General features: G+C 41.6%; 2 protein-coding genes across 2 annotated transcripts in view; both read right to left on the bottom strand.

Annotated features, from left to right (window-relative positions):
• LOC119263636 overlaps window positions 1-19160 on the bottom strand; it is a 110084-nt gene that overhangs the window by 89836 nt on the left and 1088 nt on the right. The window contains exon 2 of the mRNA XM_037539618.1: window positions 5943-6007. Coding sequence (XP_037395515.1) covers window positions 5943-6007 — 65 coding nt within the window. The remainder of the gene's footprint in view (window positions 1-5942; window positions 6008-19160) is intronic.
• Window positions 14214-18349, bottom strand: zic2a (zic family member 2 (odd-paired homolog, Drosophila), a). Its single transcript, XM_017695175.2, has 3 exons — window positions 16848-18349; window positions 15401-15564; window positions 14214-15261 (listed from the first exon to the last, which is right to left on the bottom strand). The coding sequence occupies exons 1-3, from the start codon at window positions 17830-17832 to the stop codon at window positions 15067-15069; spliced, it is 1344 nt and encodes a 447-aa protein (XP_017550664.1). The 5' UTR covers window positions 17833-18349; the 3' UTR covers window positions 14214-15066.

Here is a 19160-nt window from a genome sequence, read left to right as displayed (position 1 = left end):
ATTATGGTTATGTTATTTTGGATAATCATCTCAGCAAAGAACTTGAACAAAGATGTGGCACAGACAATCACATAGGCCTTGCAAGTCACTTAAAATACTTCCAAATTAATCAAATTCATTGGTTCACTTGGGAGCTATTTTTATGATATGAAGTTTACAACATAAATTGGGCCATTTTGTTTACTCTCTAAAGCAACTAGTGAAATATAGAGACGGTAAAAAAGTGGTAAATTTGAATAAAATAAGTTATGCTTCAGTATTATTTTGCCACCATGAAAAGTATTTACTGCAGGACAAACAGTAACATCCATGAACTACGTTAAAGCAATGTTGTGGACATCAGGCAATGTATTCATAGCCATATGTAATGTTCTATGAGGTAGCTTTTAGAGGTATCTTTGGAAGTCTGCTTCCTTTCACCACCACTGCAAATGATTCTAATTTAGTCAGTTTCTATAGAATAGCACACTTCATATTAAGCCCCTCTCACGGACTTTGTTTATATTATAGCTATTTAATTCTGCACAGTTGGAAAATTTCCCTTTAAGGATTTTGCAGCTTAGGCCCAAGTTTAGCTTTATTTTTCCTCAGTATACATTTACAGCATGCTTCAGTATAAGCCATTTCAGCAGAACCATATGATTTTCCACTTCTTCCGTTTTTGTGCTCTGATGAGGTGAACACAACAGATCAAATGCTGGCCACTACTGTGCAGCCTCCATCAGCAGCCATCAAATTCAAGGCAAAGAGCCACAATTTTCACAGTGGCTTGGAACTCAGGAAGGTTAACTCTCTTCTTGGAGGCAGCCTAGTGGAAGGGCTGGTTGGTGGAATGGTAATGAATAATTCAAGCGCCCAAAACACATATATACACACGGAATTAAGGCGCAGCCTGATCCTAATAAGGGGATGCTGCCAGAGAAGACCGGCACAGAGTCTGGGGGTGGCTTCCGACCAGCATGGGAGCCATTTAATCCAGCCCTTGATTAACTCATCGTCTGTCCACTTGTCCTACAGACATGTGCTGACATGTCATAATCGTCATAATTCTCATCAGCCTCTGAGCTCGCTCCCTGGCTCCTTGATTAGGGCCCGATTCCCAGAAGGGCCTTGGTTAATGCTTAATAATTCCCCCTAGCTTCACGCCAATGTTCTGTGGGTCCTTCAATTAAATACACAATATCACACACACACACACACACACACACACACACACACACACACACACACACACACACACACACACACACACACACAATGGACTTGAACTGAAGCTGCACAACCTGACAGGAGGCTAGACCCTTTCAGTCAATTAGTCCACCTCAGCTTTGTGTGCTCACAGAATAGAATTTACTGTTTTAGTTGTATTTTGTGCTGATAAAATAGTTGGAAAGTGAATGTGCACAGTAAATAGTGCCTTAAAAATAAGACATATCTTTAGCCTGCTGTAGCTTCCATCTGATTTTTAAAAATGATGACAATATCAGTCAGGAGCATCACTCTTTTCATGCAATTCCCTCTCCCCCTGCTTCATTGCCAGAAGCTGTCAACAGTGTTTCCCATTTATTTGTCAAGTGTTAGGAAATGGGGGGAGGACCGGCATGGGTCCCCCAAGCCTGGCTCAGCGCTCACCAGAGACCACTGCGGCCCATGCTTGCTGCACTAGGTTAGGGAGGTGGGAAGTAAGCATGCTTATTTCTTCTGCACCTGGACAGTGTTTGCTTATCAACACCACCTTTAAGGGCCATATCTCACAGATGGGACAGCCAAGAGACAGCACACATTCTTACTGAAGTGCGTGTTGGACCCTTCAGGGCCGCGGTTATATCACATGACTGTGAGTGGCGGCAAGAAGTCGCTGGCAAGATGCCTGTGTTTTTCTGGCAGGTGCTCTGATGTCTGGTCATTAATGACTCTTTTTCTCCCGGTGATTCATTTAGAAAACAGCGAATCTGCACTCACTGTACATTTATTTTTTTTTTTTTTGAAAGAGTGTGGTAAGTGATGAGGGTTGGTGGGTAGACAAAGCCAGAGAACTAAATGGTTGAAGAAGTGAAGTTACTCCTAAGCAAATAGAAATGTTTCAATTAGCAATATTTGAGAATAGAAAAAAATATTAATAGAGATGAGCAGAACTTCAAAAATGACATCTAAGCTATGACTTTATAGGTACAAATCTGCACTGACTTATCAGTATTAATTATACTACTACTGGACTACTATTATGGATGGGCACTATGACAAAATTTTTATCATTACTGTGATCACTTACATCACAGCATGTTTTTTGAGCTTACTGTGGATACCAATACCTATATCAGCACCTAAAAAACAGTGAAAAACTCAGTTTCGCTACAAAAAAACATGTTTCGTTACAAACAGAGCATGTTGACCCTTGTTAAATGGGATGTCAGGAAGCATAATATCATGGCTGTTGGGATGAAACCTTGTATCTCCATGTCTGTCGTTTTTCAGCTTTGGACATAATTTACAAATTCCTGTTGTTCTTTACATTATGTGTAAATTTCCTGATGAAAAGGCCAAAACAAAAGGCCCACAATGACTTGGAAACAAGTCTGGTTCCATTAACTTAAAAGTAAAGTGGGTTTTTTTCCTTCTTCTGTAAAGTTACCATTTTGGAGATACGAGGCTTTGTTCTGACAACAGCGATGTGTTAAAACTCTTTATCTTCATAGGTTTTGTTGTTATTTTTCAAGAATTTTTATTACAATTTCTTTGCCTGTTCCAACTTATCAAACTTCAGAATAATTAAATATCATACATTGTGAAAATGTCTTGAAGTATCATGATACTATATTTGTGCCATATTGCCCACATTTAATTACAATCACTATAGAATAATGCTATAAAGAATTCCCCCTGACATGTTCCTTACTGTGGTAAAAAAGACTAAAGGCACAGTACTGATTCTACTACTGATTCTAATGAATAACACTGAGTAACACCACTGAGTAATTCAGTCCTATCCGGTCCATGTGTTTATCAAAAAGCTGTCGCACTCCCTTTAGGTATTTTTAGAAGATAGTGGATCAAATTATGATTTTAAAAGGTTAATTTTGACTTCTAAATTGATTTTGAGGCCCTTTGTGTAAAAACATTAATCATTAAGCATAAATCATTGTTAGTTAAACAAAACCTTTGCTACCATTCTGAAAGCTTTGAAATGCAAAACATGAGTTAGGGATTAGTTTCAGATTATGGGGAACAAATGATAAGGATTAGGATCCTTGCGGACTTGATGTGTGAAGCAATTTTCACCAAACATGACACTTGCCTCTTGGTAAAGCATTTACAATTAATTATCATCATTTTCACTTTGTCTGTCTTCCAAATAATATGTCCCAATTGCAGCTCCTCATTTGAGCTGAGGTCATGAGGGAATCATCACACATCGCAAAACTGTCATTAAACGCAATCTGTCCCATTCGTTCAAATCACCATCACTTTGGGCATTAGCTTAACTTGCGTGTGCTGTTGTTCTCCACATTGACATGTGTCAGGTGCTACTTGACTAGCCACTGATGAGCTCACTGACCATGAGTGCCTAGACTGTCAAGGGAATCCAGGCTTCCAGCATGGCAACTTGGCATTCAAAGTCAATCAAATTAGCTCCTTCCAGTTCACTAACCCAAGCAGCAAAGGACCTGCCTTCAAACCAGTCACTCTAGGCTGATAATATCGATGGAGCAATCTGAAATGCACCCCATGTGGTACGACATACATTGATAAATATGGTAGAAACTAACCACTCCACTGCACAGTCGTCACATCATACTCAGTGAAGTGCTGCAGTTATCAGAGTCAGAGATACATCTCCCTTTTCCAATGCCTTGAGCATTGTTTTGAAAGAAAAAGTATCAAATTGGACTAATATTTGTACGAGACAAAGATGTTTTTGTTGTATTCGGAGAGCTCTGCGGGCGCTAGGCCTCCTCTTGAGAGGACCAGACAGCGAAAATAAAAAATTAGGATCGGTTCTGCAACTTAGGGCACAGGAATCCATTCCGCACAGACTGCTACTGTTTTGATGTTCATCTTCAACGGTTCCTGGCTGTTTTAATAACCTGTGGAAGGCCACTTGTGAACTCTTGATGTGGGCAAAGTCACAAAGTTGTAAGGCATTAGATATTCACAGGGATATCAAACCAAGTCCTTAGTGTAAAAGGGGATTCACTCCACCAGGATTCCTCCGTTTGCTTTGGAGATTTTGTCAAAGATGGTCAAGGGGGGAAAAAAGTAAACAGCAGATAGCTGGGAGGAGGCTTGCCTGCGAGACGTAAGGGAGGGGGTCTGGATTCTCCTTGATATCATGAAGTCAGCTATCAACACTCATTCTTCTCAACTCATGTAAATTTTTCTGAATTGTGTTTCACTCTTTTCAACTACAGTTAAAATAAAAATGAACTGCAGGGGAGAAGAACACCATGCACATGTTAAAACTGGGACCTGTAGATCTGATGTTACAAAAGAGTTTCTAGAACATTCAGGGCATCAAGGCTCACTGAAACAATCTGAGTGGTTTCCGCAGTAAGGCAAATGCACCTTAAGAACTTTAAAACAATTAAACAATTGAGAATTTCTTCAAGTATTCATATTATAGTTGGGTGTTTTGGCAAAACATACATCAAGACATTTTCACAATGCTTGAGAAGCATCAGAATATTTAGGACTAACCATTTGGAGCAGATAAAAAACAAGATCATGTACAACATATCACATATAATAATTGTAATTCTAACAAGATTCTGCAAAATTAGTTCTTGCTGTCATAGTTACCAGATTACGTGTAATGCATTACTGGCTGGTCACTATGCTGCCCCTTTAAATAGGCTGCAACTAGTTCAGAATGCAGTAGCCCATGTGCTTGCCAGGAAAGATGGACGATATTATTCCTATTATTAGTAAATTCTGGAATAGCAATTCAGAGAATATTAGGAATGCAGACTTGTGTGTTTTTGTATCCAGGTCAAAAATACACTTGTTTCTGCCAGATATGCATAAAACTCTTGAGGCTCAACTTCTACTGTTTGTGATTATGGTGATATTTTCACTTAGGCTGTAAGGTTTTTATATTATCAATGTCTTACTTATATGCCTTTGTAAAACACATTGAGATTTTGTAACTAAAATAAAAAGCAATATCCATGAAGATTTATTGTCATTACTACCATTACAGAATATACATGACATGAATATATAAACAATGCCACATTTTTAAAAGTTATAAAGAACTATGAAAATATGGATTTTTATTCAAGGATTCACACAGTGCACGTGTCTAAATCAAATTAAACTGGACTAATTATGTTATATTTGTAATACATTTGAAACATGCAGTGGTCAGTGCAGATGATATCCACAATAATCAGAAAAATGCATTCTGACTTAATTTGATGTAATTTATCTTGATAACCTTAAATCTTGTCATACTGCCCACACCTAACTCATATTCACACCTGTGTCAGTTTTCTATACCTGGCCCTTTCCACATACTACAACATACTATAGCACAAGCTCATCTCATACAGTCAAGTAAGAATCACTTTGAAGGCTCTCTGTAATTCACCAAACAGAACTAAAGCTGGTCTGTTTCTGTCATTAAGCCTATAAACAGAGCAGTGAGAGCATCTTTACTTTAGGCCCTGCATTTCCCTCAGGCAGGGGGCTGCTGTGTTTGAGGATCAAAGAGTTCAAGGAGTGGAGGTGTAATTCCGGGTTTATAGGTGTAGGGAAATTGAAAATTTCCTTAATCTGTCGTGGCCTACTTTAAAAAGTGGGGCAAGAACTTGTAATGCTCCTTACAAAGCTGAGCGACACCTTGAGAGTTTCCAGGAGTTCAGCACATATAAAGTGCATTTTCCAAGCCAAACATTTAAATGAGTTTGCTAGCTTATCTCATCGGGGCACGGTTAAGCACTCACCAAATCCGATTGCAGTGTGTGAGAAACCAACTGTCTCAGCCCACCTTTTGCAGCACCCAAGGAGTCTGAGGAAAAAAAAACATAGTCAATAAATTGCACATGAGCAACATGGAAAGAGAATGCTTTTTCAATGAATGAGCTATTGTCATCTTCATGCATATCGCTGGTCAGATCAAAACCATATTTTCCCATATTTATTTATTTTTGATATCATGTGAAAATGTCAACTGTCCTTCATGCTGTGTGAAAATTACAAGATGAATGAAAAAAAACAGATTTGTTCTAAAAATTTTTTTTTTTTTAAATCGTTACACTGACTGACTTTACAAGCTAAAAAAGTTCCGTTTTCTGAAAAGTTATTATTTTAAAGACACTAGGATAGTTCAGACAGTGATGATACAAAACATTGCAGAGATGCACAATGATGTTGGGATCATATTGGTATCAGCAGATAATTGTTACAAAAAAATGCAGTACCACACAGAGCTTCAGATTTGACAGATATTTCAGACATATGATGATGTACTTATTGTACTCCAGAATATCTGTAAATGCAGAATGTTTAGGTGATGCTGGATCTGCATTTTATTCATTTTACTGCACTGTTTATCTCAGATTTCTCTGAAATACTAACATTTCTACATTTCTCACATTTTTCTGTATCAGTGTGAAAAATATCAGACATTGGTGCATCTTTAAAATACTGAGTTTGTTCTGCCAAATGTTATTCATATAAGCTGTATAGAACTCTTTACCAACCCTGGAATTTTGGTGATTTGGTTTATAGGGGAGTGTGGGGAACAACATTAACGCAGGGCATAATTTGCTTCTGGTCACATTACCACATTTCCTAGCCACAGTCTCCCACCAAAATTCAGTGATTCATTAGCATTTTAAAGAGATCTGTGCCAAGAGTGTTTTCAGCTCATGTAAATATTTTTTTTCCGGTTAGTTAGCAGTTTGTGTAAAGTACAAAATCCATCTTTATATTATTTTAATCACAATCCTGTTGCCTACAATGTTTTCAAGCATGAGACATGATCGCAGCAAATGCTAGCTGGGCTTAAGTAAAATCTCTATACTGCAGGGTTAGTTGTGACACAGCATTACAACTAAGCCACCTTTAGTAAACAAAGACAAATAAAGTAAATTGTCTTTTTGTTTCATATGTTTACATAAATTTTAAGATGAAAATGGGAAAACATCTGAAATCAGGGATTTTATTCTATTTTCTAGTATGTTTCAGATGTTAGTGTTTTGGTTTTAAATAAGTAAATGATGAAACGGGCATTAACAGCTGGTAAAGCTGTAGTCATTCAGAAGCAATGTTCCATATTTTACTGATGTATAATGTTTTTATTTGCTGTCCTACACAGAACAAAAATAAAATTGTCATTGTTTGACTCTCACACTCTCATGTCAGTTTTCATGTATAATTTGCTGTGTGCGTATATCTATCATTTGAGCTGTCTGTCTCATAGATAGGTAATATATAATGCAATATGGTTGAAATATAATTCTCCCCTACAACATAGAATTATATTGAACTAACTTTGAACTAACTCGTCAAACTTTTGTAGCCAGTGTTACAACTAACCCTCTATTACAGTCAACCCACCTATGGGGTAAATTGTAACTGCGCTTCCTGTCATTTTGGGTGGAACTGTACATGAAAGGCAGACGCTAGCAACAAAGATCAAGTGTTCCTTTGCAGCAGATGTATGTTACTTGTATAAAAACATGGTTAATCCACCTTAAATTAACTTAAATGTTAAATTAACTGTTAGGGTGGGCCCTGCTGCCCCCTACACTGTAGATGCACAGCGATGGACCACTTGTGAATCTACAAAATCAATTATTAAAGACTTTTGTATTTGCTTTTGTCCTGTGTAAGCCAGAAAAAAATCACCTTTGATAACTATTGCTGCTTTGTAGGCTACTGTACAGACTCAGCAAAGAACTCACTAGTAACAGAGAACAAACATGATGAGCTCATGTTATCATGCATCACTCTGCACTTTGCGATTCACCTTGCAAGGGTCACCCAGGTGTAACCACTTTAAATGACTTCCACTAGTGAAAAGCACTCATGCAAGTTCAGTCTACGTGAAAGAGAGAGAGTGTTCTGGTTTAGAGTCTATTTGTACGGCCTGGTCATGTTTGTGCCGAATGGGCGGTGCCAGTGCCCATTTCCTTCAGGAGCTGGCCTTTTTTGTTTGTTTCTCTGGGCCAGAAGTGACAGCTATTCCCGCTCGCTCACAGAAAGCACATTCAGCTGTGGGAGAAAGGCGGCGTCTGCGCCCACGCCACACAACATGAAAGTCATAGCTTTGTAACACAGGAAACTCAACTGTACATAGACTTCCACATAAACACAACACTGGCTATGAGAGCGAGGGGGACCTCAGGAGAGAGAGAGAGAGAGAGAGAGAGAGAGAGAGAGAGAGAGAGAGAGAGAGAGAGAGAGAGAGAGAGACTCTGACTTTCAGGGTGTCCGCTTAAAGATGGTGTCCACAAAAACAAAACTGATAACGCAGTCCTGTCGCACTTTCGACATAAGCTACAGTACGAGCTGGGACACGACAACATTAGCATACCTGTCAGACATGTTAGCCTACACAGTGTTTCGCATGGACGACTGAGAAGCGTGGTTTTCTTTCACAGGGCATTGTTTATCGTAGCCTTTAGCCTCTTATAAATAGTTAGAAACCGAAATACGTGACTGAAAACGGCCGAGCGACATTGCTGCTCTGGAATCCGGGAGCTAACTGCTCTCTGGCTCACGAGGCTGAACTGAGGAACTGGTCCAGATATTCGCGCCCTTTTCTCCACAGTGCACCTTTCACCTTAGCAGCAGGCTAACGCCGCTCACCCAATCACAGTCACCGCTTCAGACACGTCACCAGGCCGTGATTGACCGCCAGGTCTCTTCTCTGACAGAAGCGGAGAGCAGGCTGCAGCGGCCGCAGCAAACAACGTGCTTTAAACGCTGTTTTATTGCGGTCAGTGCGAGAACAGAAATCAGACTTTCCGTCATTATAGGTAGTTTAAACGAACACTACACGAAACCGGCGTCACCATGGAAGTGTTACCATGTAAGTGAATTGTTAGTCAATAATATGTGAAACATTTCAGGTACAGACCTGTAGGCATTTATCTCGTTTAGAGGAGGCTGTTGAGAAAAATGTCAGGCCTTAACGTTTGTATTTATGCCGTTCATTAAATGCAACATATTTACTAATGAAAATGTCCGGTCTTCTGACAAAAGAAATGCAGAGGCAAGGCTATTTATTTACCTATCTAATAATTAATAGCGTCGCTCCTGTAATCTCCCTTTTAAACTTTACCCACAAATGTAGAGACATTAACATCAATAAACAAACCTTTCAGAAAGTTTAATGTTATATGTTTGTATCCCACGCGCCCCTCCATCACCACAATTAATGAAAAGCAGAATAGAAGTGCTTCAAAGTTTGTTTTCACCTGACCCAGACAGAAATGTAATAATCACAGAGCTTAATAAAGGTATGGAGCCTGTAGGCTTAGACCACCAATGAGAAAATAAATAATAATTACATTAAGACAGAATTAGCCCACCTGACGAGAAAAAATTGCAATTTGAATCACAATAATTAAAGAAGAAGATGTGACGTATCTAACACATTCACTCTTCAATGGAAGCTGCTTTGATAGTATTTATAAAGGCACCAAAGAAGAAAGACTGAGGCTCCTAACGAAACAGCTAAACAGAGTCTAATGCACGTATGACAATACATGGAAGAGCGACAATAGCTGGAAGACGTCTTTTCAAAAAGAAACGACTTTCTGCTGGACCTGAATACAGACTATCAGATACAGACTCTATTCGTTCGCCATCCATATCAAAGGCGTTTCTTTTGTTTTTTGCTTTTATTCGTGTTTAAATCGAGGCCTCTCAGATGCACCTACATTAGTGTGGGTCCACTGTGGGTTCATATGAATTAACCAACAGTATAAACAGCGGTCAGTACAAACAGGGTGAAAGCCACTTCGTCCGCACTGCAGTAAACAGCGTGAATAATGCAGACATGAAGGCTGGATGGTTTTAAACTCATATGTATCATAATTCTCATTCAGGCTGAATAGCTGGCAACCCGCAGCTCACGGCCATTAGTCGCTCTCGCTAAATAAACAGCCACGTTCAGTCCAGAGATCTAAGTTTAGATCTTGTTTATATGAACTGTACAAAACAAAGAATGCAGACTAACTGTTTTACTTTTTTCTCTTTGATATCACTGTGAAGAAAAACTGAGCTTTAAAGTTTCCTGCGTGTACTGTTTCCTATGTGATTCTTCGGAAAGCTGTATTAAAAATATTGTAAAACTGAAGGGAAATCACAGCGCAGATGTATTTCAGTGGCTATATATCTAAAAACAAACAAGTATTATTATTGTTATTATTATTTATAATGTATATTATTATTTATAATATTCATCAAACGCGTCTATGAGTGTGCAGGTGTGAATCTATCAGTCATCAACATTTATTTCAGAATGAAGCACCGTCATTCAGTCACACGTGCTTAGCTGCTTAAATAGTCAAATGAGGAAAAGTACGGTGAAAAAAATTTACATCTCTAATATAAATTTCTGTTGAACAAAGTCTAAAATTTAGAAATACAAATATTCTTTTTCTTTTAGACATTAGACATCAGTGAACTGCGGCTGTCCAGTGCAAGACTCCGCAGACTTTCTGCAGTATTTTCTGATCTGTCATTATTGGAAGACGAGCCCCCCTTCGATCGTTTCTTGACAGATTTCGTTAAACTACACTCATATTGCTTTGAGCAGTTAGCGTGCAGCCTCGCAGGTGCTGATCTCAGGTGCGGTGTATGTGTTCTCGCTGCTGAAGCGCCTGAACAGGGGAGCGGGGTTATTGGAGGTCATGGCTCACGACCACGTCACATGCTGATCTAAACGCACCGCAGAGATTTCAGTTTCCGGTTTAAAAGTTAGCCTACGATAACTCTTCCTTTATGACATGTATGCAGTTTTATGAAACAGCAGTGAAAATAAAAAGACCTCTGGGTGCTGAGTGTACAGTGAAACACCCTCTTCCTCGTTAACTCTATTTATTAAAATAATGAAATAATCACTTAACATAGACATGAGCATCGCTACCTCGTTTCACCGCTGTCAGATTTATTGGTCTGATTAGGTTGCCACGTTTTCTGCAGCAGCGGTGTGCAGTGATGTTTGTTCATGATGTAGTGCTGAACGCGGGCCTTACGTGTGCGGTCCTCAGTCAGCTACAGTGCACCTGATGCAATGGCAGAACTCGCTGAGCTGCAGTCTGACAATCAATTTCTATAAATGAACGATTCACATAATTTCAAATGCAGTTTGTTCAGTTCACGGTCAGCCAGGTAACAACAACCAATAATCACAGAAACGAAAAAAAAAAACATATAAGAACATGAGAAAGGCAGCACAATTGGATCCGGAAATCTCTCTAAATTTAAAAACAGACACATTATACACACACACACATATATATATATAGTACATGAAGTATATATGCTGTATACATGTGTGTATATATGTATAAATGTGTGTGTGTGTGTGTGTGTGTGTGTGTGTGTGTGTGTGTGTGTGTGTGTGTGTGTATATATATATATATATATATATATATATATATATATATAGATAGAGAGAGAGATAGAGAGAGAGAGAGAGAGCTAGAGAGAGAGAGAGAGAGAGAGAGAGAGAGAGAGAGAGAGAGAGAAGGAGGGAGGGTGGGTGTGTGCATGGTCGTATGCTCGTATTCTTGCAGGTGTGGATGTAATGGGTGGAAAATGAAGGCAGCCATTACTCTAATGATTGAATGCGGACACATAGCGCAGATGCTCCAAATCTCCGAATGATCCCAGTTAACACTGACACAAAGACATAAAACTGTAAGGACCTTGGTATTACTTAACAGTTAAAGGAAATGCAATGTCGTATATACTTATACACCATGTACACTGTGTGTGTGTGTGTGTGTGTGTGTGTGTGTGTGTGTGTGTGTGTGTGTGTGTGTACGAGCACTGCGTAAAATATCAGACCGAGTGGTGTGCAAGCAGTGTAGAAAGTGCCATTCCACAATAATAATTGTGATGTGCACAAAATTTAACTAAACGTTCACTGCAGCTGCAGTATCGCATCCATTTAACCCCATGAACAATATAGCAATACACACACACACACATGCACACTATATATATATATATATATATATATATATATATATATATATATATATATATATATATATATATATGTGTGTGTGTGTGTGTGTGTGTGTGTGTGTGTGTGTATTAAATCTGAGACTATATATATATATATATAGTTTCAGATTGACACCAGCTGCGTCATTTCCTGATGAGTGTGGTCTTACAGTTACATTAAACAAATATTAGGCTCGAAATTCTCTACTGCTGCTAGTGTAACCGCCAGGCTGTGCTCCATATTCTGTCTCTCAAGCACAACAAACAAGCGCTCAAGCCAGACCAGACTGCCATAGATAGCATGATACGTGCATAACGCAGAGTTGTGGCGCGTGAAGAGCTGCATCTCCATCATGATCCGCGCGGATCAATATCAGAGCAGCATGAGCTGAGGAGGAAAGGCTCTCTGCGCGCTGCGTGACACTCCGACCTTTCACCCTCGCTACAGGTCACAGGACTTCACTCCCAAAACAGGTCACCACCGCAACAGGCCAGCCAAGGAAATTAGTACAGGATCAGTTTTAGGCCTGTAGTCAAACTGTACCGTATAACCCGTATGAACCTGTGCTGCGGCCCAAACCACGCACTATAATATACTGCAACTGCACTACACTAATTAATGTAATAATGATTGTGGTGTACTGTGCGAACGCAACTTAGGGCAGCCGTGTGCGGCTGTGGAGACCTCCACAAATGTTTTGGACATGTTAAAACAGGACGCGATTGCAAATGTAGCTACAAGGCAGTAGGATGGAGCTGGCACCTGCAATGCAGCAGTCATGCCATATATTTATGCTGTATCTCTATACCTCCCACAGAGGGAAAAAAAGCAATGGGTTGAATTTCCAGTACTTTAGCGCAATCTATGCACAATATTGTCTTTCACCTACTTTTGCCAGTAATTATGTTGAATGTAGAAATGAAGTAGCCAGTTGAATTAAGGGAAACACAATGCGTCACTTCTTTTAGTGCAAAAAGACTCTTTAAGACTTTTGACTATGGTTTGTCCCAAAGCCACCGGGTGGCAGTTGTGGTGGGGTTTTTTGTCGCTGTAGACGATTGGAAGACCGCCAAACGGCCAGTCTTTTCCCGCAGGCTTTGCACATTAATATTCATTTCATCCTCCATATAGCGGAGGTTGACGCTGGTTAAATCTACCGCTTATAGACATCGCCCGTCATAGATATGTACCCGATATTTCTGTCAAGCGCATGTACTGCAGGTTTTCGGAACGTGTTGAGGGATGTTGGTTTTCATCTCAGGCGCAGAACTGCTCAGCTGCTGAGTTTGAGGTGCTGTAGGATGCCTACTGATAAGGCATTGCCAACTGGCCTATACCAGCCACTGTCAACGACAATGTTGGTCTGTCTCACCCCAAAAACATCCATACCGAGCTGAGCGAGCACTACATACTCCATTGAACAACCGTTTACCGTTAAGCAAGCATAGCCTATGCTGACGTGCGCTGGAAAAGTGAAGTCAAGTTCAAGTTCATGGATGCTTAAGCTAAAACGCACTTAGCTCAATAGCTCGAGGGAAGTGGTGACCATACCACCCCCCACCCCAACACACATAGGAACACGTCCCCTAAAACCAAGAAATTATCCAGAATTAGAGAGAGAGAGAGAGAGAGAGAGAGAAAGAAAGAAAGAAAGAAAGAAAGAAAGAAAGAAAGAAAGAAAGAAAGAAAGACCTATCCAGTGGTCTACTGTGCGATGAGACTCAGTGCATTAAGTACACTACTAATACAGTCAAAGCTAGCTTGAAGCGTTTCCTTCAGTTGCTACTCAAATAAATACAAACGTCACAGGCGTTTTAAGTATATTTTTTAGTTTAGTTTTTGAATAAACAAAATAAATCTTACGAGCGTGGTATGACTGCACTGTGGCAGACGAAGCAACGCTACTGAAACCATCAGAATTAAAAGTTTAGATGAGTTTTTAGTTATAGGAGACCGCGAGAAACAGTGCCGGACGTGTGTACACCAAACGTGTAGGAGAGAGAAAAGAGCCCAGGAAATTATACACACTTTAACACTTGCACCACATTTTATTATATTTGTATGCAGTAATTTTTTTTTATCACAATAATGGAGAAAACACCTCTTAAACTTTGAACAAAAACACATAACAAAACACCTGCCCCTGTCCAGCTCTTCATTGTACATATTTATAGTAAAGAAACATTCTTTATAAATATTGTTTCATCTGTAGCAAGTAAATACCATAATTTAATTACAAATGGATAAATATGGCAGTCGATATTTACAAAAGGAAGGGCGTGGTTACAGAAAATTGAACGGCACGACGTTTATTTTCCTCACAATCTTCCAAATATATTTCACAATTCGAACTTGCAAAGCACGAAAAAAAAGGAAAAAAAAAAGAAAACAAAAACCATCACAAGTTAAAAAGCCCAGCAAACTAAAGTATACATTCACAAGCAAATTGTGTCTTGTCTTCGTTAAGTGTTGACTTTGGCACTCTTTCCAGTTAATAGATGTTTAGGTACAATCAGTTTGCCTTAATGGGGATCACAATATTTATTACCATAGGACAACTTCTTCTTTTTAAAATCGTAATATGTGCACTAAAAAGTCCGGTTAGAGAAATAGCTACCATTGAAGCAACACCTATACACCAAAAAACTGACAAAATCTATTACAACCATTGGGAAAGAGGGCGTATAGTATTTACAAAATAAACAGTGCGTCTTTGTGCACGTCTCTTCTGCTGCTGAGGATCACTCGCTCAAGGTGGAATAGCCTTTCTTTCAGATAGCAGTTCGTCCGAGCGTGGATTCGCTTCTACAAGTCTTTAGTGGACTCCGCTCTGTGTGGAGTCGTGTGATGATGCGTCTCTGTGGTTTGGCACAGTCCTACACATACCACTCACTGAAGTTGGACGACAGGCCGCTGTGTCCGTTTGAGGTGTGCACCGCTGACGAAGGCGACAGATTGGTGTTGCTTTGGGTCTCGGTGGAGGGGGACACCAGGCCGGGGGGCGTGGAGGACTCATAGCCAGAGCTGGCTGCCGGCGACGAGTCCGATGCTGGCGGCGACGATTCATGAACCTGAAGAAAAACGAGAAAGAGAGACCGTTTTCAATCGTTCAGAGACCAGAGTGAGGTCTGAATGGCATCAATCAGCCTGTAAACACTACAGTGCTCCTGCAGTTTTAAAAACTGAGAACAAGCAGGTCTAAGTGGTTACCTTCATGTGCTTTCGGAGAGAGCTGGGGTGCGTGTAAGACTTGTCACACATTTTGCACAGATACGGTTTGTCTGAAGTGTGAACGTGCATGTGCTTCTTTCGGTCACTGCTGTTCGCGAAGCGTCTGTCGCAGCCTTCAAACTCACACTGAAACGGCTTCTCCCCTGGAGATGGAAAGAAAAAACAATGAAGGACGAAAATCATGAGAAAGATTCAACAGCTGCTATGTATGAAATGCCCAGCTTCATCAACACTGTGCATGATAAGTGAATTCAGTGCCAAGCAATATGCTACAAGAACCCATTTCTTTAGCCTGCCAACTAAATGAAAGGCCATAATGGGTCAAAATGCGATGCTGTGTTCTTCATTATTTTGAAACGCACGAATGTAGACATATTTAAAAGCTTTGAAGAAATAAACCACGTTCAAGATCTACACTACAGGCCTCAGAACGAGTGGGTTTATTTACATTATTCTCCTCTTCCAACCAGGTTACAAACTCATAACAATAAAAAACAAATATATTTCTGCTTCTCAGCGTCTCAGATTTTTGTTTACAGTACTTCTAGGTTTAATCAGGCTAGATAAACTAATGACCCGGGCTACATTTAAGTCCTGCACATTTCCGCATCTCACATTAGCTGCTGTTTTAAAATGTGTCAGTTTTCTCAGAAACAAAAAAATAAATTAACAACTTCACAAAAGTTGAGCTCCACCAGCAATCGCAATTGTGTATTCCAGCAGGAAAACGGCTAGAATCTTCCTGATGGCCTGTCTAGCACATTAGCTGGTAACACACAGGCTACTCAGCAAAACAATAGGCCTTCGCAGCCGAAAAGTTAAAAAAAAGACAAAAATCCTGCACGCGGGCTGCATCAATCATTTTAGTGCCTGTACATCAATCATCTTTTAAAAGACATGGATACAGCCAGGTTAGCTAACTGACTCATTTGCAAACCTTGACGTAGCGAGGGGACGGGGCGAGCATTGGTCTACGCAGACAGTAAATCTGTTTGGGGAGCTTTAGGGCTCCTGTGCGCCCGCCATGCGCTCACAGGACAGGGCCCTCACATCGCCTTTGACCCGTTTAAAGTTTACGGACCACAAACCCTCCACAGCCTGTTACATAATTTAGCACGGTGTTGAAAAATAAAAACAAAAACAAAGGCATCGCGTTTGCTCAGAGGCACAGCACGCTGACCGCTTTACTGCGGGAGCAGCTTCCTCAGTGTTTTTCCTTTTTTCCCCTGATCTAAACCTACTCTGAGCCCAAATCTACGCATCTAAAAATACACCAACTAATTTAGTAAGTAGCGCCGAACGCAGCGATGTTGAGGAACTAAATCACTGTTTATATTAGACATTATTAGCCGTGTATACAGCAGCGTTACAAACACGGGCTCAAATGCAGAAATGAATGAACCGCATGCATGTGTTTGGTTTTTACCTGTATGCGTCCTCTTGTGGATCTTCAGATTCTCTGATCGCGCGAAGACTTTGCCGCAGCCCGGGAAAGGACAGGGGAATGGCTTCTCCCCCGTGTGCACGCGAATGTGGTTGACCAATTTGTATTTGGCTTTGAAGGGCTTGCTCTCCCGCGGACAGTCCTCCCAGAAGCAGACGTGGTTGCTTTGCTCCGGTCCGCCGACGTGCTCCACGGAGACGTGCGTGACGAGCTCGTGCATGGTGCTGAAAGTTTTATTGCAACTCTTCTTGGGGCTGCTCAGCTGCTCCGGGTCGATCCACTTGCAGATGAGTTCTTGCTTGATGCACTGCTGCCTCATGTAGCGGAAGAAGGCGCCGGGGTGGTGGTGGTGGTGGTGCGCTGCCATGTTCATGCCCATGTTCATGTTCATGGAGCCGTACTGGTTGTGCAGCTGCGCGGCCGAGTAGGGATCGGTCCTGGGGCTGGACACCTGGTGGTACTGGTCGGAGCGGCCGAACACCTCGCCCGCCAGACCCAGGCGCATCTGCCCGTTGAGCACGTTAGGGGAGCCGTGCGAGCCGTGCTGCTCGTGGATGCCCGGGAACAGGAGGTGGCCCTGGCCGTCCGCGTGGGAGTGGTGGAGCGAGCTGGCGGCGGGGCCGAAGAGCGCGTGCTGGCCGCCGGCCGGCGACGAGTCGCCGAAGCCGCGGCTGCGGAACAGAAAGTCCCGCGTGGAGTTGAAAGGCGAGCTGGCGTACGACGTGACATGGGCGGCGTGCGCGCCCAGCGCCGCGGCGGGGTAGGCGGGCGCCTGGGATGTGAACGCCGAGCTCTGTCCCGGGGATAGCTCGTGATTGAGTTTGAAGGCGCCCATGTGCGCCGCCGAGTCTACGAAGCTGTTCTGCGCTAAGCTCAAGTCCCTGTCCTGCATGTCGCTGGCCGCGTGGTGCCTCGCAAACGTTCCAACTCCCAAGCCGGGGAACTGGTGACCAGCGTCCAGTAGCATCGCTTTCTCGATCGATGCGAATTGAGCTTTAAAACCAGTCCGCGAAATAAACAAACAAATAAACAACAACAAAAAATGCAGTCAGCTACGGAAGTATTAACTTCCAATTTTGAAAACACGACATGAGGTGAACTTCTAGGCGCTGATCCGCTCACAGGAGAAGAAGAAGAAAAACACAAGCTTTCTTATTCAGCTCGTCTGGATTGTTTTGTTTTTTCTTGTGGATAACTTGTAACTCAAAATCCCAAGGAAAGGAAGGGAACAGATTCCTTTGCGTCTTTCCGTTCAAAATGAGTCGATGTGCTGGTGTACACTAAATCTGCTTCTCAAATCAAACGAAAAAAGGAAAAAAATAAAGAAAAAAGCACGGCTTATTTTGTTCTTACTGTGTCTTCTTTAAACGAAGGACGACTTCTTGAAGCATCTCGGATTGGAGTGTTTATTTCTTTCGCCTGGCTGTGTTTATCTCGGAGGGTCTCTCTTTCTCAGTGGACTGGCCCTACCTCCTCTTACGCCCCCTTTAACTGGAGCCCGGCGCTCCGTTTGCCGCGCTCTCATTGGCTGCCGCGCCGCGTCAATCCCGCCGGACCCGCCAATGAGAGGCGACGCTTCGGCGACTAATAGGTGATCGCCATTTTCCACCGACAATTACCGCCTACTTTTTTTCGGTGAGTCTTTTCTGGGGGCGTATGGCAAAGCAACGCGGGCTTACTATCGTTTATTACACTATCAGAACAGCGCTTATAACCACTCAGAAACGGCGTATGAGCGATTGCAGAGCATGCGAGATAGACTGCTTTGCCGTGCAGTGGAATTGTTAGCTCCGGGAGTGAACTGTTAAACCGCTCGCCTGCTTATTTATTTATTTCATTATTTAGCGAGGAAATTTCGGTTATAGGCGAATCTAATTAACGTGCCGAAAAACTGTAATCCACCATTCAGACAACGCTGGCATGGGTAAAGTAGAAACGCGTAAGCCCCATCATGCAAGGTGGGCCGTGACTCATTTTGTAAGTAAGTATCCAAATATAACAGCCACAAATTATCCAAGTAGCACACTGTTTGGTGCAGGCCTGTCATAGCGGCAGCCCATGGAAATTATACAAGGGATCCTTTTCAAACTGCACTGACACGTTATAGAGGAACTGAGTTCTGTCACTACTCATAGTTAAGAGGGGAAAGAGAACAATATGCAAAGAACAGAGAGGAAGGCAGAACGAGTGGTCATGAATTTTTCACCAGCGTTTATAACAACAGCCTATATACACTTCCAGTGCTCCCTGGATAGCTACTATTCATTTTGACAGTCAAATGTTGTGCGGACAACG

Source organism: Pygocentrus nattereri, chromosome 6 (assembly GCF_015220715.1).
Source record: "Pygocentrus nattereri isolate fPygNat1 chromosome 6, fPygNat1.pri, whole genome shotgun sequence".
Classification (NCBI taxonomy): domain Eukaryota; kingdom Metazoa; phylum Chordata; class Actinopteri; order Characiformes; family Serrasalmidae; genus Pygocentrus; species Pygocentrus nattereri.
This window is presented reverse-complemented; position numbering and strand designations above follow the sequence as displayed.

What these genes read in the sequence shown, in the direction of transcription:
- zic2a (XM_017695175.2), bottom strand. Translation starts at nt 17,832, where the DNA reads ATGCTACTGGACGCTGGTCACCAGTTCCCCGGCTTGGGAGTTGGAACG. An exon ending in CCACAAGAGGACGCATACAG is followed by an intron (nt 15,565 to 16,847) that starts GTAAAAACCAAA and finishes TTCCATCTCCAG; the next exon opens with GGGAGAAGCCGTTTCAGTGT. An exon ending in CTCTCCGAAAGCACATGAAG is followed by an intron (nt 15,262 to 15,400) that starts GTAACCACTTAG and finishes GTTTTTCTTCAG; the next exon opens with GTTCATGAATCGTCGCCGCC.